A 19078-nucleotide genomic window follows, 5' to 3' on the forward strand; every position below is an offset into this window, starting at 1 on the left:
CGAAGCACTCCGCGAGATTGCAGGGCGCACAGATCGGATTAAATTAAATCCACCCGAGAAGGCGAACTTCGTTATCGGACGGTTGTTTGTTTACCATGCGGCGTCGCAATATCCAAACGAAATTTAAAGACCGCTCCACCGAGTCCCATTATTCCTCGATAGCATATTTTGATAGAAGAATATACATACCACGCACTATACATCGCTTTCTACTCCGATGGTTTCTCGAAAGATTTATTTTTCATAACAGGAACCACTGTTAATGTTAGGGTTATAGCACACACAAAAAAAAAAAACGAACAAAAAGATGGTCTAATATTACCGCACGAATGAAAGATTTTAATGAATTTGGAATTTAGTCGTTCGCCGCGTTCTAGGACTCGTACAAGACTAACTGAACCACGTTGGTCTTGAAAAAAACACACACACACACAGAGCAGACAGACAGTCAGCGCTCATCACAGTCACACCAAAAACCGTGAATTTCAAACACCAAGGTGTTAGGGAATACTCTCAAATTTGCACTGCATCTAACAGTTAATCGTAAATCTGATATTTAATTTCGAAAGGTGAATAGACGAAAATTCACTTTTGAACAGTCGTTTAACAACTCGCTCGCGGTTTCCCGCGGTAATTTTTTAATTTCCTCGACAGCACTGAAACGCTAATGGAATAGTTAGTGGGGTATGCTAATGGTCGAGGAGCTTGGAGCCGCGATAAACGGCCGGCCCACGTAATCGAGTTTTCCGTTCTCCATACTCGAACTTGTCTATTTAGTTATAATGACGTAATTATAGTGAATCACACTTATCCCTATGTATTCGGGATCCCGTTGACTATCGAAATTAGCCTACGCTTTACTACCTCAATCCTATTATCGAGGAGCTCTGGCAGTCGCCAGCAATTCCAGCAATCGCGTTACCCTATCAACATAGTACAACTACCATTTACAATATAAGCATTTTTAATGTAAGGAACCAGCAACTTCGTGGCAATATTCTGGAAATTACAAGTATTCACGCGCAAACGTGGTACAACTTTCATTATAATACAGTATCATTAACAGTATCATTTATAATTATGATTAATGATCTAAAAAGAAACCGAACTTTTGCTATAAAAAGAAAAAAATACAAGTAAAGTTTTTACACACACGTTTATTTACTCAAAATAATCTCCCTCTGCGTCAATACAGCGTGTAGATCGCGTAATTAACATTTCGAAGAACGTGCGTGTAAAAACTTTACTTGTACTATTTTCTTTTAATAGCAAAAGTTTGGTTTCTTTTTAGACAGACCGTGTATACTGATGTTCAGTTAAAAATTCCATGAATATTACACTAATACTTTTATTATAATGCATTATTACTTACAGCGTCATTAATATATTGATATTCAATTAGAAATTCCATGAACGTCACGCTTTGGAATTGAATTTTCGCGGTTTTCGATAGTCGCAGTTATTCGAATCAGGAAGGTGGCGCCGCCAAGCGGCTTCTTCCTCTACTGCGTTCCTGGGAACTGGCTGCAGCAAAAACGCGCGCTCCTCTCGTATCGTAATTTGCATATTATTTGAAAATAGTGCAGTGATTTATCGTTCCTGGTGGCTTTTTGGCAGCAGACAACGTATGCGGTGAGTTTTTTTAATATCAATTCATATCTGGTGTCAAGCATTTTCCTGAAAATTTCATATTTCGTCAGCGTTCCCATAACACCGTTGGCGCCGGTTTTCATACGCTGAAAGCAAAAACGCGTTCGAATGTTTCTTTCATTTTTATTCTTTTATTCTTTCGTTCTGAAACGAAATAAAAGCAACGCTGAGTGCATTTTTTAGTACTCAATAATGTCACAGCTATTCCTATGGAAAATTCTTACTGCTAGAAAATCAAAGACAGAAAATGCAACAAATTTTGAGATTCGATAGCGTCGTTCCGTTTACCGTACATTCTTCGTCGAATTTGCGTCTACATTTCAATCAGGATTCTTTGAGAAAGGAAATCTTGATTAAACGAAAACAGTATAGTAACCGTCGTTGTTTAAACATTGTTAGAGACATCGTAGTTCGTTCCTTTTTCGTTAGTAATTAATTAATAAACGCGAAGTTGAACGAAATCATGAAAAATTATACACAAGATACATATGTTTTAAAAAGGATAAATTAATGACGGATGAAATATTTTCTAACCAATTTCCATCAGACGTTCAAAGAAATTTAATTTAAAAAATACATTTCATGAATATTTACAATTTCTTTTTCATATCCTTACATTACAAAATAGAAAGCAACAACATTGCATTATTTTATGAACTTTGAACTAATCTAACAGTGAGGCGGATGAATCTAATCCTATGTACAGCATTCTTATTGCTTTTAAAAAATCTATTTCCATTTGCGTAACATTGTCTCAAAGGATAATTATTTGAGTACAATTTTTGAGATACTAATTTCAAGAATAAAGATCAACATAAAGGGTTTATTCTTAGATTCCATTAACAATAACAGTGATAATCCATAGACATGGTTCATAAAAATCACTTCATCATTCCAATTAAACAGTATTCTGTGTTACGAATATATTTCATGTAAACTTTTACAAGTTTCTTATAATGCAATTTGTTACGCAAACTTCATAAATAATATTCATATAAAATAAACACTCTGTTGTTCGAATGACAATTCGCTACAGGACACAATGTTATTAACCGTACATTTGACGTTAATCCTACTGTTTATATGTAGTAAAATGTACAACCTGTGGTAGGCACAGATGAACAAAATTCTTATCTAGACAAAAATCTCAAGTAACAAATAAAAGGCAACTTTCATCCAGCAACTTTTCATCTGTGACCTATTAAATAAAGGTTAGCATTTGAATTATAGAATGAGACATTTCACAAACAACATTTACAAATTTCAGTGTCGGTTTTATTCATTACTTGTTGTGCCAGCAAAATTTTGTCCATCTCTGGAGGTATATTATTGAAAATTAAGTCGTACACACTAAGACTCGGACAAAATATCCTCCAAAGTTTTGTCGTCGTGAAGAGGCGAGTGTCCTAATGTAGGATCGCTCTCTAGAAATTCACGAAGTTCGGTTTCTAGATCAGGAACAGCAGATGCCTCCGTCGGGTTCAACAATGACGGAGGTGTCTGACTGTGCGTCATACCGATTTGTATCTGAATCGGTGGTTGAGCTGCGTTTACAATACTGATTGGTGGCGTCGGTTGGCTGGGCGGGCTGAGCAAATTTGCGCTTGGAATTGGCGAAGGTGTCGGCAAAAGGTTAGCTGAGACCTGACTGCTAGTGGTTTGCGAAAGTAGGTTGTTTTCTGCGACGATTGTAGGATTGTGAGTGATAGGCTCTACCTCCATAGGCTCTGGTCCACCCAGAGGCGCTATTCCCATGGCTCTACGCAAACCGTCGACAGGGGCGATGGCCGAGGGCGGAAGTTTCTTTGCAATTTCTGTCAGGTTGTCCGTTATTTTGTCAGCCAACGCTACTTCGTTCTCTGATGGTTTAGGAACATTCGACAAATGAGCAGGCGGTGGAGCTGATAAACGATCGTGTTGCACTTGCTTCAGACGACCTATCATTTGAGACGTGTCGTCTAAGCGACTTTGTAAAGCTGCACGTTCCTCGGTGAGCTTCAATTCATCTTCTGTAAAGAAAACAATATAGTTATAGTCATAGTCGAACCAGACTCTTGTAATCCCTTAGCATAATTCCTAAGAATGTTTAGAAATGTTTTTATTAAATATAATTACCTATATTGCCCAGACTCTCCAGGAAATTAACATCAATTCCTATGTCTGAAAGAGTCTTTAACTGGTCAATGTCAACTTTAACATTATCCATGGAAGAAATGTTACGATTCACGTCCTGCATAGGTTTCTCTAACAAATGCTTTATCTTCTCTTCCTCCTCCCTGAGCCTTCGTTTCTCCTCAAGGAACTTCTTAGTTTTTCTGTGATCCCCACCTGTTAAGATATCCAGTAGATCGTCGACCATAGTTAACGTATAATCACAGTCTTTAGCAAAGTCTAAAATGGATTCTGCGTATTGTACAGCCGTTTCGTCGCCATAAGTTTGATATACCAAGTCTGTCTCATCCTTCGTAAGATTAGCAAATGTGGAATCATAGCTCGGCGCGTAAGAGCCAAAGGCACCATAATACAAAGGTTTTACTGGCTTAGACATGTTCCTCCTATCTTCACGGAATCCTGGTAATGCACCTGTACCGTGGTTTAATTTACCTATGAGCTGACCTAATGACACAGGTCTTTGATTAGTTCCTGGAATTACACCATCCCCTGGTACTATTATTTGTAAGCTAGTGGTACCATCTTTCTTTTGTCTGAGGAAACCCATCTTCGAATTGAGCCTTTTCAACGACAACTTTTCCGATGCTGCTTTCGCAGCTCCGCGTGCTTGTTTCAAGATCTCCTCTGGAGTCATATCGTCTGGGATGGCTTCAAATTTACCTAAACTTGCCAATCTCATCTTTCTCTGGTTTTCTTTCCTAAGTTCCTCCGCTTCTTCGTTACGTTCTTCCTGTTCTCGTTCTCGTTCGATCTGTTCTTCGGTGACTGGGATGTCTGGATTATTCGGATCCTCGACGCCTAATTCAAATCCGAGTTCCTCTTTAGAAATGTCTTGCATGTATGTCAGAACAGGTCTCAATTGTCGTAGTTTCTCGGGTGTAACCATTTTTAGGCCGACGTGCAACAATTTCTTCGCTGCCTTGAAATAAATTGTATCTGGATGGTTGTAAGTAGTAGCATTGTCGCACATTAACTTAAAATCATCTACGAATTCGTTTAAATTTTGATAGCTATTATCATCTATTTTCTGCTTTATAGTACTGAAATCCATAGGATTAGTTATGATCTGAGAATATCCAGGTGCAATGCTATCCGTGACCGGCCAAGCAAAAAATTGCTGTGGGTCGCGTTTTTCCATTGACCTAAGAAGGTGTTCCAGTAGTCGTTGTAGAGGTGTACGCTCGGCGATTTTTCTAAGTACGCAAGTTCTAGGTTCTCGATGGGGAGAGAGAGAGCTAATTTGGTTGGTGACACCAATTCTGGGCTCTCCTGTGGACGGGGGTCTAGGAGGTAACAACTGATGATTTGGAATCTTCTTGGGGACTTCTGCTAAACTTTCATCTGCGTCCCCAACTGATTCTTGACTCGATTCCTCCCGTTTTCTCTTTTTATCTTTATGATGATGCTTGTGCCTTTTATCCTTCTTTTTCTTTTTCTTCTTAAGCTTTTTGTGCCCCATATACCTATCGTATTCGGAATCTTGCGTTACGGAACAGTTGAGACCCAACTGTTGCTGGTAGACACCCAAATGTTGAGACAACATTGTTGCTTGGCTCGGAGATTCGTTGCCGTATTCGGGTGTCCCACTGCTACCCCCTACTTTTAATATAAGCTTTAAAGCTCGGGGTTTATCCGTGGTTGTATACTGCCCTTCTGTAAAAGAAAATGAAACGAAGTTATTTACGGTGTATTGGAAACAGTATTGAAATTGTGAAACGTATAAAACAAATTATTAAGCATTAAGCTATAAATAATATTCATTGCAAATCTATCACATGCGATAAAAATTTCTTGCAGAAAATCATACAAAAGTGCAAAATAACAGCGTATTTTTGTAATGTATAATACAGTGCCAGATGTATAATTTTGCAGGGATTATGAAAAAAATGTGTGTAGTCTTAAATTAATAAAATCTACAGGACATTAACAGAAGGGTAGTAGGAAACATCGACATTAATAATGAAGATGACTTTGTAACAGGACAGTGACCTTGTTTCCACATTCAACAAACTGGAAGCGAGATGGAAGTAGCTCGACTTAAACTAAATAAACCTTGATAGAAGTATGCAATAAAATAGTTATCGTATCGATCGACCGAATCTGTAGGAATAATTAGGAGGGAGCAATCGTTGAAACCGAAAATACCTCGGGAGGAGGTAAAGCAAAAGCACGTATGGCCTTTGATGCCATGGTACATAACAGCCAGGGTACTAAACAATTGAAGTGCAACAGACACATTGGTATCTCAGTAGTTATAAAGCATCCCTATAAACCTCAATGTTAAAAATGATAATACCATCGTATCATTAAAGATCTTGTTGCACTTCAACTGGACTTAACAGACAAAAAACTGAAAGGGTTTGGGACATTCAAGTAATTTTGGAAGCACAGCTAGTTTCTGTCGTGCAACCAGTCCATGTCTGTTGTTACACGTCACTTACTTCCAGGTCGCACCTGTTGCTGCGGAACCTTCGTTTATACTTTCGAATCCACCTCACTTCTACTCCAACCTCACTCTCAGTTTGTCCGTGGTGAAAACGTAGTCAAAATTCCTGTGCATCATTAAACTATGAGTACAAGAAGGATTCCAATGAAAATGTTAGATAATATTGATCAACTCTGCCTGAACTACAATCAAAGAATCTATCTACAACTTTCTCGAAGGCTGGTTTACTCTTTAAACGTACACTTTTCATTCGAATCCTCATGCAGTCAGCACGAGCATCGACACAAACCTCGATGCTATAGAATTATATCAAGTGCTCCATTTTAGTAATGTGAAAAGAAGAGAAACATAATACAGTGAAACCTTGAATTATGTGGATTCGTGGATACAAAGTTGTGCCCTCACTTATGAATATTTTATATGAAGAAGGATATCAAATGTACTGTAGGAAGAAAGGTCAAACTTAGTCAGCCTTCGAAAAGCTTGCGACTGAACAAAAATTATTCTATGCTACCCTCATTCCTCTTACTAAACCACCACACTATGTTCAACTAATGTCTCGTCTTTTTCCCTACAACAGATCATATTTACTCGATTCGACCAAGGAAGGCTCTAGAACGAATTAACCGCACAAGTGGAGTACCTGCAGTATTCGTGAAGTCGAGGACACCCGTTACTTGAACGTACAGCACGTAAAGAAGAAACGCATCGTAAACAATCGCAAGCAACAAAAACACCTGATAACACGGTGACGAGCTGTCATCGAGAACACGATTCGATCAACGAACATAAAAACAATATCGCGTCGAAGCGGCTGCTGAAACGCCGTTTGAATGGAGAGGCGCGCTTAGAATTCATTTAAGAGAAGTGTGCAGCACGATATAGTACTATTTATAAGGTGGCGCGCAATAACGAAATGTGGCGACCTACGGTGCCGAAACGATGTGGACAATTAATCGTGACGAGAAACAACGATAAGACCATCGAGATACGCCGGATTTTAAGTCCCGATTCTCACCTTCGTGCCTCTCACGCTTGTGCTTTTTGTGCTTCTTCGAGCCCATGATTTGCACGTCGGGCCCCAGCTTGATGTGATATTTTAACGAGAAACAGTAAACACTACGTCTTGAGCCACCACGGAACGCGGTTAGTGATTGCACCGCGCTCCGTTACGTATGTAGACAGTACGGCGGCGGCCATTGAAGACGTCACAGACCTCCAAGCCGTTATGGTGGATGCACGCTGTGATGCCAGATTGGAGTCGGGTGACGCAGGGAATTTCCCCCTGCAGATAGGTTAGCGGTAGGGAAAGCAGATGTACACTATTACACGTTCCATGTACGTGTACCACGGACTTCGGGTTGCTTCGGGTAACCGAGAAAGAAAACGAATACGAGCTTTCCTTTCTCGCTTTCGAAACAGCTGAAGTCAAATTTCCGATAAACTGGTTATGATCTTAACTGTCCTCGTTTAGTTTTGTAAGTAGGATATCCCTGCTACTTTGTTTCTTGCAATATCGATGTTAGATTTAATATTCGATCCAAATAGACTTCTATAACTCATATAGACTTCTATGTCCTATGTCAGAGCTTCGTTCACTTCCGTTTCCAAATCCTCGCTAATTCAAAAAAAGAAACAGAAGTTAACTCGAGACTGCGTATACAGTCACTTGGCGACTGCAACTCGAATTTATATAAATTGACCTCTGAAACGTGAAACACAATACGCAGATTTCTATCAGTGTTGACACATCAATCGAGCGCAATTTGTTTTTGTTTCTTTTACGTTGTGTTGCCTTGTGCTACATTCAAAATCAACGCAATTTATTTGTGACGTTTAGTCGACTGAACGGCTACTTAAATTTGCTCGTTGGGAAATATTTCATTCTAGGAAGTGAGGCCGGGAAATTATGCAAAAAGAATTGTAGGATCCCTCAAAGTGAGTAGCCCCTGACCCCGATAGGAGATCCGTCACTGTATATTGAGTAAAGAAATTAATGACAATAATTTACGAATATCTAGACGGCTACACACCAACAGAAAGGTTCAACCTAGAAAACATAAAACAAGATCGCCCAATTTGGCGGCAATTCGAATTTCAGCTGTTTCGAGAGCAAGAATCGAAACCTCGTATTTTCTTTCTCGATTCCTCCAAGTGCCAAGCTTACGTACAAGCGATACGTGTATCAGTGTGAGACACTCGTAATTAAACTAAATGGAAGGGGAATTCTCGGAGCACGAGCCACCAATCCGGCATCACAGGATGCGCTTTCCCCTTTTAACCGCCTATTCGCCAGCTGCACTGTCATGGCGTCGCGTCGTTCGAAGAAGCGCGCGATTTGAATTCATTCAAACGTCCATCGCGCTATTTCTTTTTCCTGTATCAAAACACACAAACGATGAATGAAATAGGCATATATTCGAACAAAAAGGTGGCTCATCTCCGGCTCGGATCGCGTTCGAATCACGACTCGAATTTCACGAAGTGAGCGGATGTTCAAACGACAACCGCGCCAACGATAGGTCGCGAATTCGACCAGCTTCGTGATTGTTCTCCCGGTCAGGGCTGGGCTTCACGCGTCCCGTGCGTGTGGGCGAATCCCCCTAGCACTGTGCACTGAGCTTTAAAAGCGAAAGGCGCTTCCTAACCTACAAAAGATGGTTGAAGTGCTGGCACTTACCGTGCGCCGTGCAACAAAACACTCGACCGTATTCACAGGCACGCTTTACCGCACAAGATCGTCCCACTAAACGAAAGCGAGGACTACGCTCGAATTTTCGTCGGGAATATCCGGTGGAAACTTACCACGGGCGACGACGAGCCCAGCCACCCAGCCGCGATGCAATTAAAGGGGCAACGGATCAGCTGTTTCGACGAAACGCCGTGAGAGCAGGACGGGAAGAGCGAGAGAGAAAGCTGGGAGAAATGCGTTCCCTCTGAGAGGAAAAAAATTCACACACTGTGTGCAATTTTCAGCCGCGAGCGTCGTAGCCGCACTCAAGCCGATTATTTGTTTAAGGTCGATGCTGAATTCCCGGTGTTCGGCGATCAGGGCTCGATGCACGAGGACGCTGGGCGTTTCACTGCACTTCCCCCTGGCAGGAAACCGCAGATTCGCGAACTTGTTATTCGGCTAACTCCGTGTAACTTCCATGCGGTACGCGTAGGCACGTTGGCGCTGTTCGTTTCGACGCCGGCTACTGTTCGGTGCGAACGGGTACCCGTCGAGTAGCAACAACTTTCGCGGTGGACTCGAATCTGCCGCACTTTGGAATGACGTGCCGTTGACAACGGCTGTTATACACTCCGCGACAAAATGATGGGGTAACTCTGCATTATTTGCGTTACCCTAACTCGCTAACCATACGTTGGTTGGTGGAATGACACGCAACTGTAATCGAACCGCTGAGGAACTTACGTGCATTTTATTGTAAGGTGTATACGTATACATCTTGAAATTTAATTGTTATATTATTATTGAATTCTGCGTGGGTTGTACCTTGGGTTGGGATGCAAGAGGTCATTAGAAGGTCGAGGAGAGTCTCACATAACCCGGATATGCGTAAATGCATTTTCACTGGAAACAAAAAGGTGATTAGGAGGTCGCCATGTTTAAACAACGATGAAATTTTGAAGTTTCGTTGAGTATAACTTTGAAGAAATTTTTGTTTATCGGAGTGCTAGATACTTGAGTGATGTTAAGGAGTACATCGAGTCTGTGCAAATTGCAACTGCCTCGGAAAAAGAAGATGAAAAATCCAGGGCGGCCGGATAGTTTTGCCACGGAGTGTCGAGTGTGACAAAGGCGACGTCTCGCGTCGACAATGGGCCGACATTATCAATGGAATGCAATAATATGCGCGTCAACCCCCAAGGACTCCGGCAGCGTCTGCCAACGGATGGAGTCCGTCCGTCAGTTCCAGCCTCTCCATTAACGCGATGCCCGTAGTCTTTTGTTTATTTGAAATTCTAATGGAGCTTATCAGGAGCGAGACCGAATTGGCACTATTCAAATATTCTCTCCATTCTCCGTTCGATCGCGAGACGCACTAAATCTTGAATGCGATTCAAACCTGTGTTTCCTAAACAATTTCAAAAACAGCAATTCGACGACTCGAATTTAGTTTGTTCTCGTCTAGACTGCGATCTACATACTTCAGTTTGAACGAAATACCTGATGTCTAGCGCATCGACTCGACGTGAAACGAACGAAGCTTCAGCTTCGTTAATGGAAATTGATTTTAACGAAGATAAAAAATTCGCAAAAGCTCCTCTGTATCGGCCATTAAAGAGATCCTGCGACTGGGTTTGCGATAAAAGAACCTGTTGGATATCGGCTGTTGGATTGAGTACCTTTTTACGATCCAACAGCACATCTATTACCACCCGTTGGTACCCAAATGAATTTTTCGAAGACCCGAAGGCAGCCTATGCGCAACTTTCAAAACTGCTATGGTCTTTAAAACCACCCCTATTCTTCCTGGAGATCGTTCAGTGGAAACGATCATATCTCGCCTGTTAACTAAGACTGGTTTCTTCGATTTATATGCGTCTTATGTACAGGGTGTTCCACAGAAAGTGACCGTAAATTCAAGATATAAAAGTAGTGGCGGAAGAATTTATTATTGTGTGTTTGAATGAAAAATGGTGGTGCCATTGTGAGTGGAAAAGTAGTGTTACCTGTGTTACTGTGAGAAGGAAAAGAAGAAAGAAAATGATATTATATAAGAGAGTAAGTAAAAATATTGATTCTACTAAAGTGGTGTTACCTGTGTTACTGTGCGAAGGAAAAGAAGAAAAAAAAGGTTATTATATAAGAGAGTAAGTAAGAATATTTATTCTACTTGTTTAAAAATTCAGATAGATATAATCTATTTTCAAAGACTGCACCTGCAGAATAAAATAGTACGTCGTTCCAATTTTAATATACGTCGAAGCAAACACGTTGTTTGGAATAATGTAGACACGCCCACCAGAATCCAAATCGATCAAGATCTCAATTGTTACTGAAATAGCTTTCAGAGTACGTAGTTTTAGCGCTCACCACGTATAGCACAGCGTTGCAATCTTATTCCATTCGGAATCGATAACGTTGAACGTGACTCTGAAATGGTAAGGGGGCTCTTGTACTCCCCCCACGAGTCGTGGAACAGAAAAATTCCATCGAATGCCCTGTCAGTCCTGTACCTCGTCTGCCGATAGAACGCACAGTGGAATTTTCCCGCTGGAAAGACTTCCGTTTCCTGCTGCCACCTACAACGACGAACTCGCAACCCACGAAAATTTCGCCATTACTCATTTGAGCCTACTGATCTACTGGGGAATTTTTGTTCTCTGATATTCGAGGTGTTTCCCAATCTTGTCCATTTCAAAGGGAACCTCGAGAATTGTATTGGTCTTGCTCAAGTGTAGATGCAAGGAATAAAATAACGACAGGTTTGCGCTATAATCAACTCTGAAATGCTAATATAAGTCAAACCTGATTTGAAACTCTATCTTATTCTCTTTCGCCATTCGTTTTGTACAAAATATTTCTCGTTTACGTAATTGCATATCTTTTCTCCATTTACTTTTTGTCGCGGAACACAGTTACGTTCCAATTCTTGATGAAGAGGATCTAAAGAAAACGAGGTCGAAATGTACGACTTACGCAAGCATTTCAATTAAAAAGCTACAAAAAAGAGCAATAAAGATAAACAGCCACGGTGTGAGATGGTGTTACGTTGGAAATGATAAAAATGAAGGATGTCAAACGAAGAGCGAGTCATTTATTAGAAATAATTATGATTGAATCGACCAATTCGTTTTGATACAAGAGCAATGCTTTCGTTTCCTGATCTTTGTTGGCTTTTACATGCCAGGTACATCTTCTCACGGATAATCGAGTTTGCCAGGTGGCATAATCTGTAAAACAGCAAAACATGTGTTTCTGACTTAACAGTTGACCTGTATGGTTTCAGTAGTTGACCCCTCTGCTCGTGAATTGAATCTTGTTGGGATACAGAGACGGGTAGACAAAAATGTCGAACTACGAATGAAGGATAAATAACTTCTTATCCAGCGCTTATTAAAAAGAAATTATAAAATGAACCTTTCGAAGAAGCGTTAAGTTCGAGATCCTTGAACGATGAAGAGCCCATTGTAAATCACTAAACTTGCAAAATGGAATGAAACTTAAGAAAAGACCCTAATCTAAGGAAAGAAGTGCAAAGTCCAGCTTGTATATTAACGCCTCTGCTTCATCACCCGAGCAATAAACACAAACTTCGCGAATAGTCTCGTTCACTTTTCTCAGTGTTTTAAACTTAACGCAAGGCGAAGAATGATAATAAGAAAAATTTAATCAGAGGAGCTCGTCGTAAAATGTCGCTCTCAAAAGTTCACCAAGTAGCCAAAAGAACGTCGAGCAACTTACTCGGAAAGACCAAGACCAGCTTAAAACATTAAGCATGTTATTATTTAATCGTGCCATGCGGATAATAGTGACTTCAGAAAGAAATTTTTAGTACATGGATCGAATTGACTGCCTCGATACTTTTAATATGAAACAATAAATGACTCGAATTATCCTAGGACCCTACGAAGGGTAGTTTCGCGCTAGCTACGTTCCTGCGCAAAGCCGGCGTGGATCAGCACGCACTCACGCATTCACTTACACGTGGGTGCCCTCGTCGCGGCGCCCATGGTCGTCTGGGCAGAAGCAGGCAGAAGCAGGCAGAAGCAGGCAGAAGCGTCATATCGCGGGGCCCCCTGGCGTATGGGCGTGCACACACTCGTGGTATCCTCGTGCACGCACGCACACACATATAAAACGGCCGATCGGGCCGAAGCCTACGAGTAAGCTTTGTGTCAGCGCGGAGAGCGCAGTCGGTTTCCCAAACGCAACGCGGACGCTAGCACGAGTAGTAGTCAGCGTGAGTTAAAGAGCTACCAGTTAGCGTCACTCCAAACAATCGGGCCTGTTCGAGCCTCACGAACCCCCTTCCAAGGCAGTTCACACCGCGATCAAACCCGACGAGATATCGCGTGGCACGCGTTTCGAGAGAAAGAGACAGAGAGAGAGAGGTGATCGTCGGTCGTAGACGTCGAAAGCGTGTGCGGCACGAGACGGCTGCGGCCACATTGTGTTATAGTGGGAGTAACAGAGACGAGGAAAGAGCATCGAACAGTGACACCCCGACTCGCGTGTATACACACAGTCGGTGCGGAGTTTTCACAGCGAGCGGTTTATGTTTCTCTTTTCACCTCCGATCGGTTACCATTCTTCCTCTCTTACGGTTGGCCGCGTTGTTTTTGCGACGACTCGCTCCGAAACGGACATTCCGAAATCGGTACCGGCGAATGGAGAACGCACTCGCCAATCGTTGTAAACAAAAGTACTGGCGTCTTTGCGTCGTTGAGAATCGCACGCGGGCAACGTTTGTTTACGTTGCTCCGATTTAACGCGTACGCGGCAAACGGATATCCCTGGCTGCGCGAGAGTTTGTTTTGGTGGCGTCATTGACAGAGGCGGTGGTGTCCCGCGACGGATACACGCAGATATGGAGAGGTTCCGAGTCACGCCGGCCAACAGCGCGTCGCAATACGCACAGCAGCAGCAGCAGCAGCAACAATCGCTGGAGTACGGTAAGTTGTGCTTTTGGCTTCTGATCCGGATTTAAGTGATCGATGACCACCTCGCGAGGGTAGATAGCGGATTCCTAGGGTCACGTTTCCACGTGCACCACGCGTGGTGGGCGAAACGCGATCGAGTTCCCTTCGCGATGGTTCTCAGTGTCTTTCGACGCGTTAACACGTAGTCGATGAGTAGAGTAGTATGTCAGAAAGATTTAAGTCGTTTGGTAAGATATTATTTGATTTATACAATCTTGGAGTGCGTATTAGATTCGTGTACAGTACAGATATATAATATTTATAATAAGGAATACAGTATGGAAGGAAGAATTTACATAATGTTTTTATTCGATTTACGACATTTTGGAGTCTCCCAGAAATTGATACTTCCTTCCGTCTTGATATGCGAGAGCAAATATATATTCACATTTGGTAGAGAGGAATTAAGTAGTAAATAATCTGTGGTAAATAATCTAAGATGTGACCACAAGCATTGCTATAACTCATGCATTATTTAGACAAGAGTTCATTTTAAACTATCGCGTGAATGTATGTCTTCCAGACGTAAAACGATTCATAATTTTATTTGAGCACTGTTTACACAAGCGATGACAAAGTAAATTTCCATTCGTGCGTCTGAATAAAATTTGGACCTCCGTTATGTTCAAAAATGCACCTCGTATTTCCGTTACGGAAAAGTGACGTGGCTCCTGTTATGACCTCTACAGTCGTAAATGAATAACGAGTTTGTTTTGCGCCGCGTGTTGCGCACATGCGAACATAATCGTGGCACGCTTAGACTTTGTTGCAGGGGATCCTTTTTAGTTCCAAGTTTAGATCTAGTCTAGGTTTGGATCTAGGGAAGTATCAATCGACTTTTTCATTACCAAAAACCTTTCGCAAGCGCTATCCTTCGAATGGTAACAATGTTGCATGTCGAGAGAAGTTTGATCTACCAAGTTAAAGGTTTTCACGCCAAGGTCGATCGATCCTTGGAACCGTTCATGCCAGGAACCGGGACTTCCACTTTGACTCGACGAAAGTAATCAATTAATGGAGCCAATCGACTCGATTCCATTAATGAAAATTGCGGCACATTTATCACTTTTTCCTTCGAGAAGGAATTAACTCGATCGCCATAAAAATTAGTACGCGTATAGCTTCTGTAATCTAGTTTAACAAGACATTTTTCTTCCTTAAGATTCTTGCGAGGAAAGAGCCGAGTTTGGACATTCGAATATGAGTTGGTACTTGCTTCGGCAGTACATATACTAAAATTGAAACGATACAGAGAAGATTAGCATGGGAAAGGATGACACGCAGAATCGTGAAGCGTTCTACATTTTTTGTTATACAATAAAATATATATATATATATATATATATATATACTTTATGTAGGAATAGTTACTATATATTATATATATATATATAATATAATATACGAGTAACTATTCCTACATAAAGTTTATTAGCAAAGTATAGTAAAGAGTATGACAACCTCGACTTACAAATTAAAAAGTTGATTGTTTTTGTTTTCCTTATTGCGGTTAGTTATAAGGATAATAATTATGAAATCAGCCAGTGAGAATAGAGACTAAGAAGCGTTTATGTAAAACGTTTAGAAGAGACAATGCAAAAAGAGAGCAGCATATTGTAGTGCGAAGTACTTCTACGAATGTACGCACTTTAATTTAATAAACAAACAAATACGAGTTGCCATCCATTAGCGATCTGTGCAAAAGGGATCGAACTCCCTGCGAGTTTTTTGACACAGGTCTGTGGAACAAACGACAGCCGAACAGTTGAAAAAGGAAAAAAAACCGGAGTGTGTTGACAGCTTATATAGAGATATAAATAGAAATAATTTGGTGTGTGCTTAAATGAAAAATTAAAACTATTTCTTCTACAATCTTTATATCCAAGAAGTCCTACAATCCTCAAGAAAAATACATTTTTGTTGACTCGATAGCTAGAGCCTGTAATATTATCAAGTTCCCGGGCATCGCTGAAATATTTTTTGAATAATTCTTCCAAGAATTTTTATCACAAATTACTAGCCTGTCCCCTTGAGATAACGCTCTAAATAGTGCCTCAACAATTTCAAGTTTCGTTTCACGTAAGATGTTTTATCTGCGATGGTAGATTTTCACGGAACCCCGGAAGTCAATATCGTTTCGCTTATCATGGATGAATCGATGCAACAGTGCACAGACGACGAGTGATCTATCGCTGGGTAGCTCATCCACTAATCCTTCTATGGCGATACCGTGGGAAGCCATTGTTCGATAAGATCCTGTCATTTAAAAACTGTTATCGGTGAGAATGAAATAATGGCCAGAGATAGCACGTTGAAACGTTCGGAAACTAAAACACGTATATATTGAATTCAGAGACAAAAGCATCGTGAATATTTGGAAGAAGAAAACGCATAGGAATTTCGGAGTAACGATATAAATCCAAGAAGAATAATTGATGGAGAGGAAGAGAATTTTCTAAGAAATTATACGGATTTACAATAATTACAGCGATAATTTCAAGTTGCGTAGGGTCGAGCAAACCGCTACGTAGCACCGTTTTATTCGAAAACGTCGGTTCCAGCATATCGCTCGGAATACCTCGCTATCGTCGCGACGCGAGAGCGTCTGATAAATGTCGGCGTCGCGTTACCGACTCTCACACTCTTTAGTGCTGACTCAGCGACCTGTGTGGCTTTTTAGTTCTAGCTGTCGTTCACTTGTCCGAAATGACCCGAAAGACAGGTACAGCCGAGGAAATGCGATACTATAACTGTCACAGTAGAATCTCGGTTGTTGCAAGACAACGTGACTGATATTTTTGCGATAATAGAGGTGCGTGCAGTAATCAAGATATCAGGTCGAGTTCATACTATTTAACTAATAAATTTATTAGTCGATCTACTTTACGAGTATAAGTGAGAATAATCAAGGTTCTACTTCTACTCGAGGGAGATCTCCGAACTTCCTTCCATTTTGAAAGGACTTCCCTTCTTGACGCGTTGTCAAGGCTTGCGTTCACAAAGCCTTCAACTTCTGCCTTCCCTTCGGGAATGTAAAGGCTCTCGAGCAAAGTCCTCGTCTAGGACAAACGCACCAGATTCGTGGGCGTATAATAATATTGCATAAATTAGGGGAACGTCCCAAAAGTTTGTCTCTGGCGAACTTCAGTCTCCACTTCCGAGCTGGATTTTCCAGAGAGCTTTGTAAGAAGAATTCGAGCCTCGTTGGCAGATAAATTTAGTTTGCAGACTCAGGGCAAGTCCAGCTTGGAGCTAATATATAGTAGAAGCTTGTGACCTGTTGAACAAGCGTTTTCAATCCCTCCAACCATAATGGAAGTCTACTATCCTTATATAAGTTAATTGCTGTGCTAAGCAGTGCTTTCATTTCTACGTCATCGCAATCACAATTTTATCGAATATTTCTTTTTCGTGAAAAGTAATTTTCATCGAGTAAGCCAATCGACCAAACTAAGCTAAACCTTCAAAATTCTCTACGTAGGCTCTATTGATCAAGCATATCCGCGAAAATGTGCACATAACGTGTCTCTGGATTATCGATCATTCCGTTAATAACCTGAGGAACGTTTCGTGACGTAGGGATCGTTGTTTCAACGCGATTCGTAACAATCGAGGACCTTGGTGCCGTCACTTTCGTCTATTTTCGTGTTCCTGAGGCGTGGCAGCCTCGATTAGTCGATATCTGCGATTATCGTCGATTAGCGGTAGAAATTTGGAGCTTCACCGAAACGTAAATGGTATCACGTTATGCTCCACGCCCATCTACAGTCAGTCGGGAAATTTTCGATGGTTTAGGAACATAATAGAAATTAGTGCTCGATACTTGCCTAGTCGTTTATCTTTTAAGCCACTCTTCCACACAGGTGATACAACTGTATCTTCAGTTGCGTGCACGTCGGACTCTCAAGCCGTTATCCTACTCGAATTTCACGATAGTGATATGATTCGTTAAATTTTCATCTATATCAGACTTTTAAACTGATCTTCCTCTGAAATAGCAAGTGATCACTCGATGGTTCGCGTACGTTGAATAGTAAAGTATTTTTACACTTTCATCACGCAACACTATTTATACAGAATAGTCAATCGAAAGAATTTATGGTAACAGTTATCTACATATAAGAGTTTAAAGTCGTTTTTCCACCTAAAGAACACACCTACGACTTGTCGACCCTTTAGGCCCTTCTCCCACATGTATTACGCGATTCTACAGGAAAATTCACACTTGACAGTTTTCCCTGGATCGAAGTTTTAAAGAATCCTACCACTGAAACTACGCGATAGTAACTCGATTGATTAAATGCTTGCTCGAGAATCGTCCGTACGTTGAAGCTTTAAACCACTGTTCCACTCAAACGACGCGATAGTAACATAATTGCAAACAGTTATCACGTGATAGTTACCTCGTTACGTTATCTCATCTAAATGGTTCGATAGCTAGGCTGTTATTAAAAAAAAAAAAAATATATTTTTAAATAACAGGTCGCATAGACGTTGCGTCCTTATGCCGTTCTGCCACCTAAATTACGCGACTATTACTCAAAAAAAGAATGTCATCGACGTTTAAGCTTGTTCTCGAAAAGAATGAGCGCATTAGTGGACGAAGTACGAGAGCAACGTGAAGTCTCGATGTGCATACAGGCGATTGTCGAGTCAAATAATCTTTGTCGTCGTGGCGCTTAAACGACGCGACAAGAATTCGATTGAAAGAATTTATCACATGACAGTCGTGTTGCGCGTCCAACCTGTTAGCGTCAACGTCTTTTAAGAATGTTTTGATGTCATATAGTCCGGCGCTATTTGGCTTTCAAGACGTCTATGGGTGGGTCAGAGGTCGTATGGGACTGTGACGTAAGCTATGCACCCTTATGAGCGGTTGCCTAGCGATGGCTAGCGACTAGATGCGGAGGGATTGATTGTTCAGACTTTGGATGCGTTAAGAGATCTTAACGCGACACTGCCTGAAGAATAAAGCTACTAATTGGTAATTTGGTAGAAGCTGATTTGGTAGAAATATTTTGTGGACCTTGAGCAACAAGGATGTATGATCTACAAGAAATCTATATTTTAACCTAGAAGAGGAAAGAGTAAGGAATTCTTCCACTTGAATGTCCCAACATTTCACAAAATCAACATCAACAATGTCTCAATACAGGA

General features: G+C 41.1%; 2 protein-coding genes and 1 pseudogene across 11 annotated transcripts in view; 2 read left to right on the forward strand and 1 right to left on the reverse strand.

The window, feature by feature from the left end:
- Nucleotides 1–2196: 2196 nt before the first annotated feature.
- On the reverse strand, nucleotides 2197–9402 carry LOC128893887 (bromodomain-containing protein 7). 7 transcript variants are annotated; one of them, XM_054155206.1, is made up of 4 exons: nucleotides 9074–9401; nucleotides 6264–6374; nucleotides 3766–5475; nucleotides 2197–3659 (listed from the first exon to the last, which is right to left on the reverse strand). In XM_054155206.1, the coding sequence occupies exons 3-4, from the start codon at nucleotides 5363–5365 to the stop codon at nucleotides 3001–3003; spliced, it is 2259 nt and encodes a 752-aa protein (XP_054011181.1). In that variant the 5' UTR covers nucleotides 5366–5475; nucleotides 6264–6374; nucleotides 9074–9401; the 3' UTR covers nucleotides 2197–3000. The 7 variants fall into 7 exon arrangements, with proteins under 7 accessions (XP_054011181.1, XP_054011179.1, XP_054011180.1 ...); XM_054155204.1 differs by lacking the exons at nucleotides 6264–6374; nucleotides 9074–9401 and adding an exon at nucleotides 7287–7895 and having other exon boundaries at nucleotides 3766–4266; nucleotides 4342–5475; XM_054155205.1 differs by lacking the exon at nucleotides 9074–9401 and adding an exon at nucleotides 7287–7894.
- A 3770-nt stretch (nucleotides 9403–13172) lies between these two features.
- The window catches only part of LOC128893881 (solute carrier family 12 member 4), a 139799-nt gene continuing 133893 nt past the window's right edge, over nucleotides 13173–19078 (forward strand). For 2 of the 4 annotated variants that reach the window (XM_054155182.1, XM_054155184.1), the window contains exon 1: nucleotides 13174–13894. In XM_054155182.1, coding sequence (XP_054011157.1) covers nucleotides 13810–13894 — 85 coding nt within the window. In that variant the 5' untranslated portion in view covers nucleotides 13174–13809. Of the gene's footprint in view, nucleotides 13895–19078 lie in introns of all 4 variants that reach the window. The other 2 variants (XM_054155181.1, XM_054155189.1) reach the window with 2 other exon arrangements.
- LOC128894449 (U6 spliceosomal RNA) lies at nucleotides 15130–15229 on the forward strand (annotated as a pseudogene).

Source organism: Hylaeus anthracinus, unplaced genomic scaffold (genome assembly GCF_026225885.1).
Source record: "Hylaeus anthracinus isolate JK02 unplaced genomic scaffold, UHH_iyHylAnth1.0_haploid 3, whole genome shotgun sequence".
Lineage (NCBI taxonomy): Eukaryota > Metazoa > Arthropoda > Insecta > Hymenoptera > Colletidae > Hylaeus > Hylaeus anthracinus.